At 46.1% G+C, this 19,761-nt stretch overlaps 1 protein-coding gene and 2 long non-coding RNA genes across 4 annotated transcripts in view; 1 reads left to right on the top strand and 2 right to left on the bottom strand.

Moving 5' to 3' along the window:
• The first annotated feature begins 7 nt into the window (after positions 1-7).
• On the top strand, positions 8-4,860 carry LOC311608392. Its single transcript, XR_014782949.1, has 3 exons — positions 8-264; positions 2,940-3,091; positions 4,696-4,860. It is a non-coding gene; the product is annotated as an uncharacterized lncRNA (long non-coding RNA).
• Positions 4,397-9,442, bottom strand: LOC311608393. The gene is made up of 2 exons (XR_014782950.1): positions 9,256-9,442; positions 4,397-9,180 (listed from the first exon to the last, which is right to left on the bottom strand). It is a non-coding gene; the product is annotated as an uncharacterized lncRNA (long non-coding RNA).
• A 669-nt stretch (positions 9,443-10,111) lies between these two features.
• BRWD1 (bromodomain and WD repeat domain containing 1) overlaps positions 10,112-19,761 on the bottom strand; it is a 77,925-nt gene continuing 68,275 nt past the window's right edge. The window contains exons 38-41 of one of the 2 annotated variants that reach the window (XM_084800823.1): positions 18,043-18,269; positions 15,449-15,616; positions 14,379-15,209; positions 10,112-13,758 (exon numbers count right to left, since the gene is read on the bottom strand). In XM_084800823.1, the coding sequence (XP_084656949.1) occupies positions 12,587-13,758; positions 14,379-15,209; positions 15,449-15,616; positions 18,043-18,269 (2,398 nt within the window). In that variant the 3' untranslated portion in view covers positions 10,112-12,586. The remainder of the gene's footprint in view (positions 13,759-14,378; positions 15,210-15,448; positions 15,617-18,042; positions 18,270-19,761) is intronic. The other variant, XM_084800822.1, reaches the window with a different exon arrangement.

The raw sequence follows: 19,761 nt of genomic DNA, 5'->3' as shown, positions 1-19,761 counted from the left end.
GAGCAAGGCCACGCCCTCGGCCCTTCCGGGCGGAGGCCCCGCGAGCTTCCGGTCCGCAGCAGCGAGACGTCCTCCTCCTGGTCTCCCTCCACCCTGCTAGTCTCCGCGCTGATGATTGCCAAGCGGATCCAAAGAACATGAGTGAGAATGCAAGGCTAGGCGCTTTTTAAAACTTGGCCGTATGTAACTCATAGACAGTGTTTTCTATTTTCGTTTGTGTGCTGAAAGACAAAAGGCCCCGTCAAATACTGCTCCCACAAGAGGGTAAGGGAAACTGGTAACCTCTGTGAGAAATAACGCATTCTAGATTTACTAGTGAGGAAATTGGAGGTATTACCCTCTTTGCCCAGCCTTTAGATAAAATGTTACTAAAGTAAGTAAATACTTAAGGATCAGAGAGATACCCTTTAAAATCTAAAGTCGGGGCTGGAGAGATGGCTCAGAGGTTGAGAGCACTCGCTGCTCTTCCAGAGGTTCTGAGTTCAATTCCCAGCAAAACACGTGTAGCTCACAACCATCTTTTTTTGTTTGTTTGTTTGTTTTTCGTTTTTCAAGACAGGGTATCTCTGTGTAGCCTTGGCTGTCCTGGACTCGCTTTGTAGACCAGGCTGGCCTCGAACTCACAGCGATCCGCCTGCCTCTGCCTCCCGAGTGCTGGGATTAAAGGCGTGCGCCACCACGCCCGGCTGCTCACAACCATCTTAATGAGATCTGCCTGCAGATATACATGCAGACAGAACACTGTACCTACAATAAATAAATAAATCTTGAAAGAAAAAATCAAAACGCTCAGAAAGCTCCTTAAAGTCTCTCAAGATGTAGAAAAACAATGCTCAAAGTCTATTGGAAGTTGGTCTGATGTATTTTGATGCTAATTACTGCTTGCTGTCTCTGTGCCCCACCTGTACCTTACCTAAGAGCCTGTTTGACCAATAAAAGGCCACACACCTGGGCAGAGCAAATGGCATAGGCGTGGCTAAGGTTCCTAGGCTTTGAAAGGAGAGAGAGAATCTTGGGAGAAGAGAGATGAGGCTGTGCCATGGGTTAGGTGGCACTGTGGGAAGTAGTTTAGGGGATTAATATCTGCCCTGCCCCAGGTTAACTAAGGCTAGCTTAAAATATAACAGGTGTCTGGGTCTTGATTGATTGTTAGCAGGTTAGAAATAACCACCATAGTAATAATTATAGGGTTAATAATAAACATTTTTTAAGCCATAATGATAAATTAACTACAATAAAAGCCTACTGGGGGAAAAGTATATTAATTTTAACATACCTACTAAAAATCCTCACTGATTAATAAAAAGCAGATTAATGACAAATAAGACACTTGTATACCTATAGCGCATATACAAGATTGCCTTGAAGACTCCAGGATTAATTGATACAAGTGAACTGGAAAATAAAAAGTAAAAAGGTGGGGGCTGGAGAGATGGCTCAGAGGTTAAGGGCGCCAGCTGCTCTTGCAAAGGTCCTAAGTTCAATCCCCAGCACCCACATGGTAGCTCACAGCCGTAAGAGCTGGTGCCCTCTTCTGGTGTGCAGGTGTACAAGCAGGTGCAACACTGTATATTTAATAAATAAAGGTAAAAAGGTGTATCTGTACCTGGCTTTCTCTTTGTATTTTTTGTTAAGCTGATATTTTGCCAATTAGATGCTCTGATTTCTCAGTCACATATGAAGAAACCATTAACAGAAACCTGAAACATGGCTTTAAGCCGTACAGAAGTGGCGGCTCGCTGGCCAGGCTTTAGGTTCTGCACACGTCCAAGAGCGACTCCATAGAAGCTGCTTACTCGATGCAGTCATGATAAAAAGACCAAGCACTTTAAAGGGCTAATAAAGATGTCCCCATTAAATGCTAAATCAGAAAGAGATTCCATTATGAAAGGCTGGACAAGATCAGATGCTGACAGAAAGTGGCTCTGCCTCAGAAAACCATAAATTCAAACCCCCAATCCATACTGCCAAAATTCACGTAAGTCTTCATAAGACTGAGGTGCTTTCGTTTCATGGTGTTTCTTGAGTATATATAATTGCCCAATAAGTAACTTCCATGATATTTGGGACTGGACATTTAAACATGAAAGCTCATAAAAAAAAAACCAAACCAAAAACAACAACAACAACCCAAAACAAAACAAAAAAATAACCACGCACCTAAAAACAGTTCATTGGGAATTCTTCATTTAGCAAGATACTGAAGATTATTTCAAATTAAGATACAAAGAACAGAGGACACACACTATAGGTTAGAATATTCTGACTTGTGTTTTTGTTTTTAGCAGGCATTCAACCACAGACAAGTTTCTCAAGTAATCTAGACACTTTGACCATACATGTAACCAGAAGATGTGCATTACTGTTAATGAAAAGATACATATTCCTAGGTTCCATGGGGAGGGGGAGATTTACACATGCAAATTATGTCTAATAGTCACAGCTATTTTTAATTGGAAAAACCAAACTATTGAAAACAAGTTTCTCCAGTAGCATGTTAAAGAAGATGATTGGACATTCACAGGTCATGTCTGGTGGCCTTCATGTCCACAAAGTATTTTGTAGACCAATGACCAGATTCTGTAACCCTAGCCAAGGCCACAGTGGAGGCCAGACTCCTGGCACTGGCTTGGTGGTGACGTTGAAATGAACTCACAGTATTCAGATTTCTAACTTTTAAGTAGCTGCATCGCCTAGAGAGATGACTGGCTCTTGTTCTATTTTCTGACTTATTACAAGTCTGGCTTCTTCCTCTGTGCGGCTACATGGGAGGGATAAGAAATGTAATAGTCAAAAAAAAAAAAAAAAAAAAAAAAAAGAAATGTAATAGTCGCATTCAGAGCTTTCTTAGAAAACTCCATCCCCTGAGCTAATCACACCGTTAGGTATCACTCAGTGTGAATTCCTTTGTTGTAAGACACTAACGACTGTCTTCCCAGTGCTGCTCTTCGGAAGCTAGCCACGGCCCAGCGTGGACTCCCCCAGTTCTCCTGTGTGCGCGCCCACAGCCTGCAGGAATTAAGTCCAAGGACGATTCAGCATTCAGCTTGAGAACTCCTCCTGTGGGAATGGCCTAGTTTTCAGACTGAAGGTAGGTCACAAAGCGCAGCCTCTTGTTCGAATCTGGACATCGTATGAGCTTCCCCCACACGTCCCGCCTCCTCTAAAGAACCAAGCTGCGTCAAGCTTGCTTTACAGCAAGTGGGCCCTTCCGCCTTCCCGCCTGACCGCACAGTTCACACCGACCACTCTCAACACCTGCTGTGTGTGTGCACGACTGACCGGAGGCAATGGATGGCGCCCACTTTGACCATCGATCAGAAGGTCCGAGGGCGGCTCAGGGCTGGGAGTGGACCACAGCCCCGGGTATTAGAAGGTCCCCTGGCGTTTGCAGGTTCCCGCCGCTGCTCTACCTCAGTCACGGCTGAGCCGGCTAAGGCAGAGCAATTTGCTCCTATCTTGTAGTTCCTCCTCTGAACGCTATGGGCCATCGTCCTCTCTATGAGCACTCAGTAACTCTTTCTTAGCTGCGGCAGTTTCCTGCTTTTTCCTAATACAGACACTCTGGTAGTACTGAGACCATTTCTTTTAGATTACTCATTATTTTATTTGCAGCAGCAGCAGCGCATCTGTGCGGGCGGGGGGGGGGGCGGGAAGGGCTCTCTCACTGCGCGCCTGCACTGCGTCCTCCTCGTGATATGACATGGCCTCGTTTTTGTATTGGGTTCTCTGTCTTTACGAACAGATTCTGAAAAATGAGTGAAAACTCACGTAAATACAACAACTTTGTCACAGGACTGTACTATATACATTCCTCAACAACAGTCCTGAGCAAATCTTAATTATGTGAGCCATTTTTAAAAGTGGGTTTCGTCAGGCATGGTGGCGCACACCTTTAATCCCAGCACTCGGGAGGCAGAGGCAGGTGGATCGCTGTGAGATCGAGGCTACACAGAAAAATTCTGTCTCGAAAAACCAAAACGAAAGAAAGCTGGCTTGACAGGTCTGTGACTTTTACTTGCTTCCCTTTAAGGGTCACTGCCATCCCAACAATGGCTTACAAGAATGAGGTGAATACAGTCAAACATCTAGATTTTTAAAAAAATACAACTGGGTGACTTTGGTGCAAGCCTTTAATAGCAGCTCTCGGGAGGCAGAGACAAAGGCAAGTGGATGGATCTCTGAGTTTAAGGCCAGCCTGGTCTACAGAGTGAGTTCCAGGACAGCCAGGGCTAGACACAGAAACGCTGTCTGGAAATACCAAGGGGAGGTGGGAGGGAGGGAGGAGAGAGAGAACCATATGCTTCACTTGTAATCCTCCAAACTATTTTGAGGTATTTAAAGGCACCTCTGCAGTAACCTCCCAGCCCCTCAGGAAAGAAGCCTCAAGTTATACTTCCAAGTCCAGTATTTCCTTTATTCAAGTATTTAAATTGCTTAGTTGGTAACAAAAACAAGATGCACTGACTCTGCCAAGTTTTGTATGCCCTTAGTCTTAATTTCTCTCCAATATTAGAAAACATTTTACACCACTGAGAAGACTGAACCTCAAACTTGTGAACTACTTTATGGCAGATGCCTAAGAATTCTTCTGCCCATGTGTGTATGGCTCTTAGCAACTCACAAACCTAAGCAGTGTTCAAGGATGGCTGGAGAGCCGAGTTGTCCGCTTAAATCTTTTTTTTTTTTTCCCAGAAGTCTCAAAGTCAAAGACACTTCAAATTTCAAGTGCAACAGAATTTCTTTGCTGTTTCTGCCTGCTGTCAGCTGGAGTTTGGGGATTTCTTATCGTCAGTCTTACAGTCTTGAAAAGTCAAATGTGAAATGAGATGGCAGCATTAATACAGACTGTAAAACACAGGAATCTGGTGGTCTTGGCAATGTTTCTCTTTGTTATTGAGTCCCAGAAAATGACAGCTACTAACATTTGTCAGCTACTAAGCAAACTTGGCCTGGCTGTTTGCCCATGTCATCTGACTATAAATAAAGGTAGTTTTTGTGCCAGGTGTGGTGGCGCATGCCCTTATTCCCAGCATATAGGAGATAGAGGCAGGCAGGTCTCCAAATTCTAGGCCAGCCTGGTCTACAAAATGAGTTCCATGACAGCCAGGGCTACACACAGAAAAACCCTGTCTCAAAAAACCAGGGAAAAGAAAAGGAGGAAGGAGGAGGAGGAAGAAGAAAGAAGAAAGGTAAATTTGCCTTCTAGAGCAGAGAGAGGACTCACATTCAAGGCAATGGCTGCTCTTCTAGAGGCTCCAGGCTGCTCCAGACACCCACCGGACAGCACAGTCTGACACTTTCTGGCCTCCCCAGGCACTGCACACACATGGTACCAAATACATACAGGCAAAATACCTAGATACAAAATCTCTCTGCACACAGACTGCTGCGGCAGAGGGCGAGACAGACACCTACAAGCTCTTCCAAAGCAGGAGACACTTCCTTCACAGCAGCTGTGCACTTCCTCACGTAGCTAACATGTTTTCACTAGGCTGGTCTGAAGGGCCCCGATCATCAGATGACTTTCTTAGAAATTCAAACGTTATAGCTGGTGTCTCCAACAATTAGTGCAAAAATGAATGATAGATCCACATTTGACTAATACTAGGGCATAAATATGCTATAGAAGTGCAGTTTTAAAATAAAACAAAATTAAGGGGAATATATGCCCTCTTAGAAATTTTACTAGGACGAGGCAAATAACTACATCCATTTGCACACTAAAAAAATTAAGACAGCTGGTTCATTCCCAGCAAAGTATATTAGATAAAACCCCATCACAACTTACAATCTCTTAAGAAGATGACTTTGCTGCAGTAGTTATTTAAGGTGTGATGGAAGGATCTATGCTGACTGATTATGGACCTGGAAAATACAAACGCTTAGAGACATTTTAATGTTTACTTCCAATCAAGAAAGGGGAAAAGCTAATCATCTGAGGGGGAGCTAAAAAATAGCCTTTTAAAGTAGATATGAAAGTCGAATACTTATACCCTAAGTAGAGAAAAGTTCAGAATTCCATCTACAGGAACTTCACACTAGGCACTTGGGGAGGCAGAGGTCTATACAAGCCCAGGACAGGCAGGACTACACAGGCAGGTGGCTGCACTAACAACACTGCTGAGAGCACCTTGAGTGCCAGAGAGAAACAGGACAGGCAAGATGGCTGTGTGGATAAGGCTTGCTGCAGGAGCCTAGATCTATCTGCGCAAGCCATGCAATGGCAGGGTAGTGAACCTGCTTAACAGAGCCGCTGTCTGACCTCCATCCTCCTCATGGGATGTGTATGCTCACATACACTGTAGATATACAAATAAAAGCTTCTAATGAAAAACACAAAGTGATGTGGAATTACAAATAGAACGTGTTAAGCTGCCAGCATCTTACTTGAAATATTTAAAACAAACATGACAAAAGAATAAGATGATATGCAACCCAAAATGGGTATTTCCTACATCCCTGTGTGCCTGCCGCTGGTTCCTGCTGGCTGTGGCTGCTGAGCAGCGAGTGAGTCCAGCCAGGCCTACAGCTGTAAATCTCTGCTCCTTTCATCAGAACCTGCTATAGCTGGAGACTACTCTTCTGTTTGCACTTCACTGACAAGCTTAGCAATGAAGCTCCCAACTCTCAGAAGTGTTTTCATCCCTCCCAAGCAGGAGGCAGCTGGGAGCTGCCATTTCTCTGTGGTGTAGTGACCTGTGGTTATCAATAGGGCCATGGCATCTTCCATAGCCATTTCTCTGTGGTACAGTGTGACCTGTTGGCATCTTCCAAAGCAGGACAAAGGATGGTCTGAAGCCACTGAGTGTGAACTCACTCAACGGCTCAGTGGCTGTCAGCAACCAACACAACTTGGCTTTCCTTTGCAACTAAGTCTCAGCTGGCTCCGCTGTATACAGCTGTACCTCATTCTTAGAAAACAGGTAACTGGTAATGTCATCATTAAAATCAAAGAGTTGGTGAGGGTTATTTTTCCAGGAATGTCTCAGCATTATAAACTGTCAGCAGAATCAATTTCGGCGGTAATAAAGGTCTTTCACTCATGGAAACTGGGCTATTTCAAGCACACGACTTCCTAGATACCTCAGCTCCCAGGTTTACACTAGCAATTCTACAGGCCACAGCCATCTGCAGAGGTGGGAACTAGGCCACAGCCGTCTGCAGAGGTGGACGAGAGGCCACAGCCGTCTGCAGAGGTGGGAACCAGGTCACAGCCGTCTGCAGAGGTGGGAGCCAGGCCACAGCTATCTGCAGAGGTGGGAACCAGGCCACAGCCACCTGCAGAGGTGGGAGCCAGGCCACAGCCATCTGCAGAGGTGAAAACCAGGCCACAGCCATCTGCAGAGGTGGGAGCCAGGCCACAGCCATCTGCAGAGGTGGAAGGCAGGCCACAGCCATCTGCATGCAGAGGTGGAAGGCAGGCCACAGCCACCTGCAGAGGTGGGAACCAGGCCACAGCCACCTGCAGAGGTGGGAACCAGGCCACAGCCATCTGCAGTCTGCCAGAGTCCCATGCAGTCTACAACTGAGCCTATTAAAACTAAGACAGTTAAGATCACCACTTTTTTTGCCAATTCAAAGGCTTTGCTAAATTGCTTGTCATAGCTCGGCCTTTAATCCCAGCACTTGGGAGGCAAAGGCAAATGGATTTCTGTAAGTTCCAGGGCAGCCAAAGGGCCAGAGAGATGGCTCAGCAGTTAAGAACACTGGCTGATCGTCTAGAGGTCCTAAAATAAATTCCCAGCACCCACACTGTTCACAACCACCTGTAGTTAATTCCGGTCCCGGGGGATGGACACTCTTCTGGCCTCTGGGGACAGTGCACACACATGGGGCAGACATACGTACAGGGAAACCCATATACATAAAACATGGTGCAGACATACATGCAGGGAAACACACATAAAAGCTTTAAATATAAGTCAAAGTAAAAGCCGTAAAAAGGAAACTTGTCTTTAACATATAGTCAGAACGTGGCAGTGGCTGCTTGTAACATTAGTTAGGGAGACTGAAGTCTTGCCACATCAAGTTGATGATAGAAGCAGCGAGTTTGCCGGGGCCAGACTTTGGGACTCTGGCCAACAAACTCATGAAGATAAGCCTTCAGAAGACACCAGTTAAGGAGGCAATGTTTGCAGATTATACAAAACTGTATAAATCTCTTTAATTTTGAGAATTCTCAGATGTCCTTTGGAACAACTGTTAAGAAAAATTTTTAAGATTTACTTATTATGTATACAGTGTTCTCCCTGCATGTACACCTGCAGGCCAGAAGAGGGCACCACATCTCATTATAGATGGTTGTGAGCCACCATGTGGTTGCTGGGAATTTAACTCAGGACCTCTGGAAGTGCAGTCAGTGCTCTTAACCATTGAGCCATCTCTCCAGCCCAAAATTTTTTATTAATAATTTTTTATTCACCTGTAAGAATTTTAAGACAGCACACCCCTAACACTATCTTCTGTCCTCTTCAGTCCTTCCACTAGTGACAATACGAGCCACATGTTGGACTCACGCTCAGAACCTAGTTATGAGGCCATATTGCCTCATTCTAACCTCGCCCCGTGCCCCCCCCCCCATTTTAACAGATTAGTGTGGTCCAAAAACTACAAAACACCTTAGATGGTTAGGGTACTGACTAGAGCTTCCGCTTTCTTACTGCCAAAGCTAAGAAGCCACCAACAGGAGGACAGCGCTACAAGGCTCCTTCACACTCCAATGCACCAGAGGAGCTGATATCTACACAAGGTGAAAAACTCAAGGACTTGGTAATAAAGCTATCTGGAACATACTGACTGCATGTTGATCAAAGAATGGAGCTGGCTAAAGGAGACAGCAAAGACCATTTCGAGCCTATTAATGTTCCTGGTAGAACCAATACAATGCAGAAGAAAACAAAAATAATCACATGCATCTTTAATGTCTTGCATTCTGATTTACAAACCTCAGAAGCCCTTTTTTCAGTTGACACAACAAAATTCAACTTGTACTGGCAGAAGAAACTAAGATGCAATTCAGTTGTTAAGTCACGCAGTGCAGTGAGTGAGGACCAAGACGAGCACACAAAGCTGGAGTGTCCTGTGAACCCACCGTTTCCCTAAAGGCCATCAGTGAGGGCAAAGGCTTAGTGTCGCATTTACTGTGGACAGCGTAACCCCCGGTGATACTGTATGGACCTGTCTGGAGTGTAACCCCCGGTGGTACCGTATGGACCTGTCTGGAGTGTAACCCCCTGGTGGTACCGTATGGACCTGTCTGGAGTGTAACCCCCTGGTGGTACCGTATAGACCTGTCTGGAGTGTAACCCCCTGGTGGTACCGTATAGACCTGTCTGGAGTGTAACCCCCCGGTGGTACCGTATGGACCTGTCTGGAGTGTAACCCCCTGGTGGTACCGTATAGACCTGTCTGGAGTGTAACCCCCTGGTGGTACCGTATGGACCTGTCTGGAGTGTAACCCCCTGGTGGTACCGTACAGACCTGTCTGGAGTGTAACCCCCTGGTGGTACCGTATGGACCTGTCTGGAGTGTAACCCCCCGGTGGTACCGTATAGACCTGTCTGGAGTGTAACCCCCTGGTGGTACCGTATGGACCTGTCTGGAGTGTAACCCCCTGGTGGTACCGTATGGACCTGTCTGGAGTGTAACCCCCCGGTGGTACCGTATAGACCTGTCTGGAGTGTAACCCCCCGGTGGTACCGTATGGACCTGTCTGGAGTGTAACCCCCCGGTGATACCGTATGGACCTGTCTGGAGTGTAACCCCCTGGTGGTACCGTATGGACCTGTCTGGAGTGTAACCCCCTGGTGGTACCGTATAGACCTGTCTGGAGTGTAACCCCCTGGTGGTACCGTATAGACCTGTCTGGAGTGTAACCCTCTGTCTGTAAAACCCTTTTAATAAACCTACTACATTGCTCTAGGTCTTGAAGTGATTTCTTAAAAGACATGTTTTACTCAAAAGCAACTTCCTCTCTAGGTGTAGCTTGCTGGTGTAACTTAGACCGTAACTGCTGCACCAAGATTTCCACAATCACACTAACTTCAGACATTATTTAATCATAAGTTTTTCACTTTAAAAAACAAAACAACAATGACCACCCTAAGAATTACCTGGAAGTGGGATACATTTTCTTTTTATTCACAAATTACTACACATTGTCAGTACACCTTTTTAAAATAAGATAAGGGGGGGGGGGGGTCCTTTTAAATCTTTTTTTTTTTTCTTAATACGTTTGGTAACATTACTCTTTCAAAAGAAGTTAAAAAAAAATCAAACCTGAATACTTCAAACTTCTTTAAAAAATTATAAAGGAATAAAATCACAGGACTTTTTGGACATACAAAACTAGAAGGGGGAAAAGGCTACGTTTACATATTCACCACCAAGTAATCAAGTGCAGCCGAAGCTGGAGCACTTGCTTCTGGACCAGTTCACATTCACCTTGTAACTCTCGAAAAGACAAACTGATCCTAAACATAAAGTACATTTGTGCATTAAATCCCTGCGCATTTCAAACAGCTAGTGCTCAATGTAAACATGTTAACTATTATTTATTAATCATCCTTAATGGTTCCTAGGAGTGTGTCACATATTCGAAGTCAATGTTAGAAATAGCACCATAACCAAAAAGGAAAAAGGAAAAACTGACACCCCACAAAATACTTCCTCATAAGCCCGCATCTCGACTTCACAAGCTGAGAGCCACCGTCAGTCACACCCCTGGCCACCAGCTCCACTTCTGTTCTCTGATGAACCAAAAATCCTGCAAGCTTCTACACAATTGGACTGAAAAGGAGGGGAAAGGTTTTAGAAAGGACTGTTTGACTAGACAGTCAACAACCAGTCAAGACTTAGTCCCAAGTGAGAACAATTTTGTGTATGAAACTCAAACGCTCATGCGTGCACTTCATGTGTGTTCAGGGTTCTGGTGCCTTTTTGCAGAGAATGAAGAACAGGGAGCCACATACCAGGAATCAAATGTACTTTGGGTCAACAGTCAACAACATATGATATCAGATGCAGTCTGTCCCTTACATCTGTCTATTAGGAGCTCCACGGAAGGCATCTTCACTGTGTGATGGGAGGCAGTGCTCTGTCCAGGCGGCACCTACCAACCACAGCTGGGAACATCCACAACCACCTGAGACTGCTGCCCCATGTCAACTGAAACAGCAAGACATGACAATGGAGCAGGGACACTGCAGAACATTAAGTGCTTTTCTTCATCTGCCACCTCATGAAAACAAGAGCCACCCGTGTATGAAACCAAACACAACTAAGGCCAAAAAGCACTTGAAAGTGGGGAAACGAACATTCCTTTCCCTCATGAAAAAGTTTTTAAGGAAAAACCCATTGTAAAGAGCTAGCTACAGTAGACCAAAACTAATCAACCCACCAAAGAAAACAACCTGGCTCAAAAATGGGCGTGATGGCCCTGGGATGATGTGATGCTTCACTTCAAAGGGATTTCAAAAGCCACTGTGCCCCAAACCCGGGTTCTTATATTAGAGCTCACTAACCAAGGTGCACGCGGTCGTCCCAAGCAAAGGATGCGCAGGATGCATTTGGCAGCAGTAAGCTCGGGGAGAGAGTGGGAGTGAACTGTTTTCCTACATTGGCTAAGATTTAAATTGCACTCTTAACTCTACAGTTTTGACAGAAGGAAATCTACAAAGAACTAAAATACCGTTAGCCCCGTGCACTCTTATTAAAGAACAATTTCCCTAAATCTAAGGCACACAAACGTCTCTACTTCAGGGTAAGATTGATTATGGAAGAGCAAGAATTTGGTGAATCTTAATGTAAAGTAGACTTTGGACAAAAACCAAATAACAGTTTGTCAGCAAACAATCTAACAGAAAACACTATGACTATGCTCTCAATTTAGACCTTTAAAGTATGCACTCCAAACATGTAAAATAATTTACCAGCACTTTATAAATTCAAGTTTATAAACATGAAAGTTATCAGGTTTGCCTTTAAAATAAAAAAGACAAGAATTTGGAAAGAAAAATAGAAGCCATGTCAATAAAAATGACCAGATACGGGTATAATGTATTCTAACTCAAGTCTCCAGGGAAAAGGATTAAAAATAAAAAAAGAAAGAAAAAGAAAAAGTGGTAGGTGCCTTGCCTACTGATCATGGTCACACTTGCCATGATTATAATGTCAGTATGCACATAATATTTATCAAAATTCTGTAAACATAGGTCACATGACTTCTTCTCCTACATGGCAGGGGTTTAGAAACTACCACCTCTGGACAAACTCAGAAAATAGCGTGACACTGCTACTACGGAAGTAATGCTCATTGGTTTGGATAACCAAGTTGTCTAGTGTTTAACGTGTCTCCAACTCTTGCTGTATGAGTCAATACTGTCAAAGTAGATCTGCCCCCAAAATGAAGTGTGTTTTGGCACCTGTGCTGAATGCTGCTTCAAAAACCAGCAGTGCAAATAAAAATAACAGTCATGATTTAGTCACATTCACAACTTTTCATAGAAAAATATAAATATATTCCCTGAATTGTAAGCCAGCTTTCGCAATACATTCCAGTCAGTCTACCTGCAAACGCTGGCTCTCAAAGTCCTAAGGTGCGGGCACTGCGCTCTGCCGCGCTGTCTACGCTCCTGTCGTCTTCCCCGTCATGGTATCTCACTGTTCTCCTACCCTGGTTTCTTGTTTTTATTTTTGAGCGCCGAACAACTCTTCTAGTTTTTGCATAGTCCAAATCCTCCCAGTCATTGTCCTCCACGTTTAACCTGGGGCATTTACTCTGCCTCTGGCGCCTGGCAGCGTTGGTCGGGCTGGACGGAAGGGCCTTCCCTTTCCTAGCCACTTTCGCCCTCCCTTTCCTTTTCTTCTTCCGTTGGGTTTTTGTGTTATCAGAACAGTCAACGTCAGACTCAGTTACTGATCCCAGATCTGCTGGTTTGGGACTGGCATCCGGCAGGCGGCCTGAACTCCCCGTCTGCGCAGGCGTGTCCTCACCGCCCTCCAGCTCAGGACGTGCTCTCCTCTTCACCGCAGCCTCTGCCGCCGCCTGTGGACGGTCAGCGCCTTGTGCTGTCCTACTGAAAGGGGCTTTTCCGTATGTCCTGAGTCTTCTGCCATTCCACCTTCGTAGCCCATAATTTAGTTCATCTTCAAAGTTATTCTCTGCAGCAGCTTTATGGGCCAAAGCTGACTCAGAAGACAATGTACTCTTACTACCGGGGATCTGGCTTCCCGCATCTTCCTGAGAAGGCGCAGCAGGGGAACTTCGGGTTTTAGGAGGCGGCCTTACACGGGTACTGTCTGCTTGCCTGTTCTGCACGCTGTTTGTGTGCTCTATACTGGAAGCGCCTTCAGGATTCACATCTGCACTGGTAGCCGGACAGGCATCCCTCGTACTGCCCTGGGGTTCGGGCTCAGGGAGCTTCCCAGCACCAGCACGCTGCTGCTCTGCTCCGTCACCCGGTGCATGTTGCTCATCGCCACTCAGGGTCTTCTCTGCAGTGGCACAAGCAAATCGGATGGGCCTCCTCCTTCTCCTTGTGCTTCGAGCGCACACGCTGTCTAGGCTGATGTCTTCTGCATCACCTGTGAGCTTGGTTTTATCAGCAGCCACACTAGCACTTCGAGTAGCCCTCAAGGGGCTGGCTTCGTCTCTGGGTGACTTCTTCATCACCTGGAGGCTGCTCTCTGAGTCACTGGAACAGACCCTTTTCCGAGAAACTGTTCTCCTTTGTCCATTCTCCCGTGATACAGAATCTACAAACCAAGATTATGGTCTTAATTTTTGAGTATTTCCAAAGAAACGACTAAATGTTTAAGACAGTTTAAAAGCACACATCTTAGCAACACAGTGGGGTTGTTAGATGGCAGGAAATGGGCTGGTCCTTACCAATGACTATACACACACACACACACACACACACCACACACCACACACACACACACACACCAGTCACTATCAATGACAATGTGAACAGGTAGGCTCAACAAACTTGTCCCATCAGCTGACATCACTACAACCAATGAGCCAGCCCCACCCTCTCTCCTATTCAAGCAGCCAGTGGTACACTGTGCCCAAGTGCCTGCCTCTAGCGCCTTGCCTGTCTCTAATGCTGTGCTCAAGTGCCTGCCTCTAACACAAGGCCCACTGCCCATCCGCAGAGTAAGATGTCTAACGGACTAGGTCAACTGTTGAGTGACGCACAGTGATTGCACTAAGCATGAACAGGCTAGAACCTGGCCAGGAAAAGCAGCTGGTGAGAAGAAACCTCCACGAGGGGGGCCGCCTACCACCCAAGGGAAAGGGAGGAAGGGGCCAACCAGTGAGCAGGTGAGTGAAGGGGCCAATCAGTGAGCAGGTAAGTGTCTAGAGTTACCATTCGTGTCGCTGTGTGCTTTATTTTTCACTGCACCCACATCGGAATCCACATCAGTCTCAGATCCACGACCCGAGAGACACTGGGCAGCTTCACTCTTCAAGGCTTCAGACACTGGGCTTCCCTCCATGGCAGGAGGACCAGCCCTGCTCTCTCCACCGGGCTCCTCACAGTCCTCTGAATCACTCAAGATCTTTGCTTTCTTAAACAAATGTGCATTCTTGCCTAAGGCACCGCTTCCTGGTTCAGAGTCCGCTTCCTCAGAGAGGCTCTCAGCCCCGACTCTCCTCCCAGATGCTGACGGGTCAGCAGGGCTGCTGGCTCCGCCATCTGACTCCTCAGAAGACTCTGCGGGAAGGAGTTTTGTTTTCCAGGTCATCTGAGCGTGCGATGTGCAGCCACTGGCATGCCAGTTCTTCCGGGCTCCCTGCAGGTCACTTTCTGACGCTGAGTCACTTACACTGTCCTGGACGGCACAAGAGCTAGACTGCAACAGGGCTGGGCACTGGTCTTTTAGCTCTTCCGTCTCTGACTTGAGGCTCTGATCGTCAGAATTGTGTAGCAGCTTTTTCTTAGCCATGGCTGAGGCGTTGCGATGCGGCAGCTTCCGACCAGAGCAGAGGCTTTCAGAGCTTGAAGCTTCTTCTGCATCGCTCATCAGCTTTATCTTGCTAGCGGCAACAGCAGCACACTTCCGGAGAACTTTCCGGTTGTTTCCAGCCTTGCCTTTTAGATTTTCATCCGTTTCTCCTGAATTGTTATCAGAATCACTTAAGTAAACCCTCTTCCGAGTGGCTTTTCTGCCATATCCATTTTCTAAAGAAACAGAACCTGGAAATAAAGTGATATGATTAGGAAGTTTTTCCTCAGTCCAGAGAGCCACGCTATACACGCAGGCCCAGCTGGCCTTTCCTCATGCCCTGCCTCAGTTCCCAAGGGGACGCCAGATCTACTAAGTTTTCAACTGTTTCTATGTAAGCACTGTCACAGGTTGTCGAGAGACATTTTACGCTCCAAATGAACTAAACTCAGCCCTCGACAACGGTTAAATCAAGCCCCCTTTCACTGACCAGCTTTTCTCTGAGCAGCTCTTGTCCTGGTCACCCTGAGATTGCTGCTTCTCAACAAGCCACTGCGCAAGGAACTCTCTCGAGCTCTGGGGCTCTCTCTGCTTTCCTCTGAACTGGGTGAAGCTGAAGACGATGAAGAGGTAGCTATGAAATCTTCCATTTCACTTCCTTAAAAATAAAATAAACAGATAGACATATGGCCTCCTGTCTATACCCACATAAGCCAACAGCTGTTTTATAACCCAAATATCCCATACTCTAATGTATACTCTAATGTATACTCGGGGTTGGAGAGGCTCACAGAGGAGCACTGCCCTTCTTGCATGAGACCCAAGGTTAGTGCCCAGCAACCCCACCGCAGCTGTGGCCTGTTAACTCTAGTTGAAGGGAATCTGACCACCTTTACTGACCTCTACAAGCATCTGGCATCCAGTAGGACACATGAATACATACAGAGAAAATACACATACACATAAATTTTTAAAAATTAAACCAGCCTTTTAAAATACCTTAAATGTTTTCAAATCATGCTCTGAAGAAAAAGTAACTTAAAAAAAAACCTGAATATTAACAAGTACATAGTCGCCGAGCAGTGGTGGCACACGCGTGTAATGCCAGCACTCGGGAGACAGAGGCGGGTGATCGCTGAGCTTGAGGCCAGTCTGGTCTATAAAGTGAGTTCAACAGCTAAGGCTACACAGAGAAACCCTGTCTCCAAAAACCAAGTAAGCACACAATCGGTATTCCAAATTAAGTCATGCTTTTTCCCCCCTCAAAGACAACCACACTCTGAGCTATATTCAGGTAACAACTTACAAGCAAACCTCCATTTGAAACTTAATTGTGCGTATGGGACATGGGAGCTTCCACGAAAAGGCACAGCATCAGATCGCCAACAGCTCCTGACAAGACAGCTGTGACACAGAACTCCAGCTCACACGGAGAAAGGAATACTGTCCTCAACATGAGTAACTCTTCCCACAGGGGCACGAGCATGAGGCGGGGCACAGGCTTGTCTTGTGTCAACTAACACACAGTGAGGAAGGAGGCCTCACTGAGAACCTGCGCCCACCAGCCTGGCCTGTGGGTGAGACTGCGGAGAACTCCCCTAACTGGTGGCTGACGTGGTGCAAGCCCCGAACTTGAGAACGCAGGCTAACAAAGACACGCAGAGCAAGCCCGGAAGCAGCACGCCCACACTGGTCCCTGCCTTCCCTCGGTGATGGAAGGTGGCCTGAGAGTCCAAGCCAAGTAATCCTTTTCCTCCCTCAAGCTGCTTTGGGTCAAGGGTTTTATCTCAGCCATAACCCTAATCAAAGCTGGGTGTGGCAGCACATGCCTTTAGCCCTAACAGAGGCAGAGGCTGGTGGACACGAGAGAGCAGGAGAGGCCACTGGTGAAAGTGCGGATACGGTACACAGGAGGACGTGAGGAGCCACAGTAGTTGTGGAGCTGGCCAGGTGGTGCTGCAGAGGCGGCTCCAGACATAAAACACTCATTTTTTACACTGGGAATCTGGTTTTGCTGAGCTGAATGCTAAGTCACAGAACTGACTTTTGATGATACAGGAACCCACAGTTAAAGAGGCTTTCGGCTGCTCCATATGTGAGAGGACACTAACTCATGCTCTTGGGGACAACGAAGAGAGACAAGAAGCTTCTAGTTGAACAGGGATGTGTTTGTGCGACAGGGGCACAAGAAGTCACGTATGCTACCTAAACACAAGCGAGAGTCCTTTGGAAAAAGAACCTTAACAGCAAAAGACATGAAAACGAGCCAGGCGCCGTGGTACACTCAGCACTCAGAGCCAGAGGCAGGCGGATCTCTGTGAGTTCAAGGCCAGCCCGGTCTACAAGGCGAGTCCAGGACAGCCAGGGCTACACAGAGAAACTCTGTCAAAAAAACAAAAACAAAACAAAACAAAAAAACAAACAAACAAACCCAAAGAACCCTAGGATACAGTGTCCCCCAGCTTCCTACACACTTGGGACTGTATTCCACACGGACGTCCCTTTCCCTCCTTCCCTCCCAACCCACAGCACTAACAGCCTGACATGCAAATGGGGACAGTCGTAATTTCTGACAGTAAGCAATACACACTCAACACAAAACAATGCAGTACAGTGTAGGTGTGACCAGACAGCCTCACCTCAGAGCTGTGATTCAGATACGTGACCCTCAATAGCAACAGCACAAGCGGCCAACTTGTATTACTCAGTGATCAGCTATTTGTACTTTAAATTTTTTTCTCATTTAAAACATACTTTGTAGCTGGGCAGTGGTGGCATATGCCTTTAATGCTAGCACTTGGGAGGCAGAGGCAGGTCTCTGTGAGTTCAAAGTCAGCCTGACTGATCTAAAGAACAAGTTCTAAGCTAGCCATAGCTAAGCAAAGAAACCCTGTCTTGAGAAACCAAAAGCATGAAATGTACTTTGTGAAACACAGATCTTAGCAAAAGCATGTCGATGCTCCAACTGTATTACTGTGTCTCCTCCTCAGTGTCCCGGCGTTAGTGTGCTGTCTCTGACCCAGCAGTGAGCTAGCAGTGCCACAGACCAGGATGCTCACAAGCGAGTGACACACAGCCCCTCACCAGACAACTCAGAGCCACTCCGTGGAGTTTCAGGTCTGTTCCTTCTCCCTCTGGCCAGCGCCCCCGCCGAATCTGAAGAGTCCCCAGAGGTAATGCCTGAGGAGACGCCAGCACTTGTCTTCCGGGCTGCAGACAAAGGTGCCCTACTTGAGGTAGACTGGGAAGAACACACCGACTGTGGGATTACTTTTGTCTGAAATTTGAGCTGCTTCTGTTTGATATTTCTGCTGAAAAGTATAAGCAAGAGAAACAATTACGAATAAAAGTAAATGGTCAGAGAAGAGCCAGATAAAGTATACTCTTTCCTAACCTAGGGGGGAACCACATGACAAAACAATAAAATATGCACTTGTACCAATGGTGTTCTGACGTGGGCTACAACGGTGTTTCCTTACTCTAAATTTGACAGCTTTATTTAACTTTGGAGAAATGATCCAAGTGAGCAGCCAGTTTACACCTATGCGCACACCCTGTTAAGTTACAAATCTGGGTAAGATTCACATAGAAAAGTTTTAAGTCCCAAAAGGAGGAAGGGAAAAAAAAGGGACAGGGGAAAAAATACTTAAAGAAACAGTAGATTTAAAACCTTTTCAGCCAGGCGTGGTGGCGCACGCCCTTAATCCCAACACTCGGGAGGCAGAGGCAGGCGGATCACTGTGAGTTTGAGGCCAGCCTGGTCTACAAAGTGAGTCCAGGACAGCAAAGGCTACACAGAGAAACCTTGTCTCTAAAAACCAAAAAGAAAGAAAGGAGGGAAGGAGGGAGGGAAAGGAAGCCAGCCTGCCTTTTCAAAATTGTCAAATTAACTTAACACGCACAGAGCTGGGTAAGAGTAGCATGCCCCCGAGAAGTCCAACCCTACTTATCTAGCAGGTTATAAATAAATAAATAAAAGGGAAGAAAGAAACCTTGGAGAGAGCAAAAGGAAAATGAAGTGCACACATAAGGGAAAAAGTTCGGAAGTGACAAGAGTTCACCATGCATCTAAATTACTCCTCAGGGCCACAGCAAGAGCTCAGTGCCAGAGCCGGCATACTCCTCCTGACAACCCAGGCTCAGCTCTCCCATCCACAGGCAGCTCACAACCTTCTGTAGCCCGAGGCCCAGGGATCTGCCACGCTCTGGGCTTCCAAAGGCACACATGTGATGCACATACATACATGCAGGTCAAACACCCATTCACATTAAAAAATAAGTAAACAAAATCTCAAAAAAGAATCTTAAAAATTAGCTCCCGCCAGGTGGTGGCGCACGTCTTCAATCCCAGCACTCGGGAGGCAGAGGCAAGGGGATCTTTGAGTTGAAGGCCAGCCTAGTCTACAGAGCAACTTCCAGGACAGTCAGGGTTACACAGAGAAACCTTGTTTCAAAAAAAAAAAAAAAAAAACCCAAAAAACAAAACAAAACAAAAAACCCAAACCAAGAATCAAAAACTAATCAAACAGACAAAAAACAACCTTCAATTATGAAGGTAAAAGTAAAAGACCACCAAAAATGAGGAGGCTGCGTGCCCTGCAGCTTTACAAGAGCTCTTCAGGCTGAAGGGAGGGGAAAAACCAAGACAGCAGGGTAACTTAAACCTACACTTTTATACCTGGACACTGAAATGTATAGAGTAAATATACAACACAGTATTAAAGGGTTTCTTGATTCTGAAGTTTAAGATAATCTAAATAAAAGTTGGGAGTGTAGATCGGTACTCCAAAAATACAAAATTTT

This window comes from Acomys minous (genome assembly GCF_964271855.1).
Source record: "Acomys minous genome assembly, chromosome: 11".
NCBI classification, from domain to species: domain Eukaryota; kingdom Metazoa; phylum Chordata; class Mammalia; order Rodentia; family Muridae; genus Acomys; species Acomys minous.
This window is presented reverse-complemented; position numbering and strand designations above follow the sequence as displayed.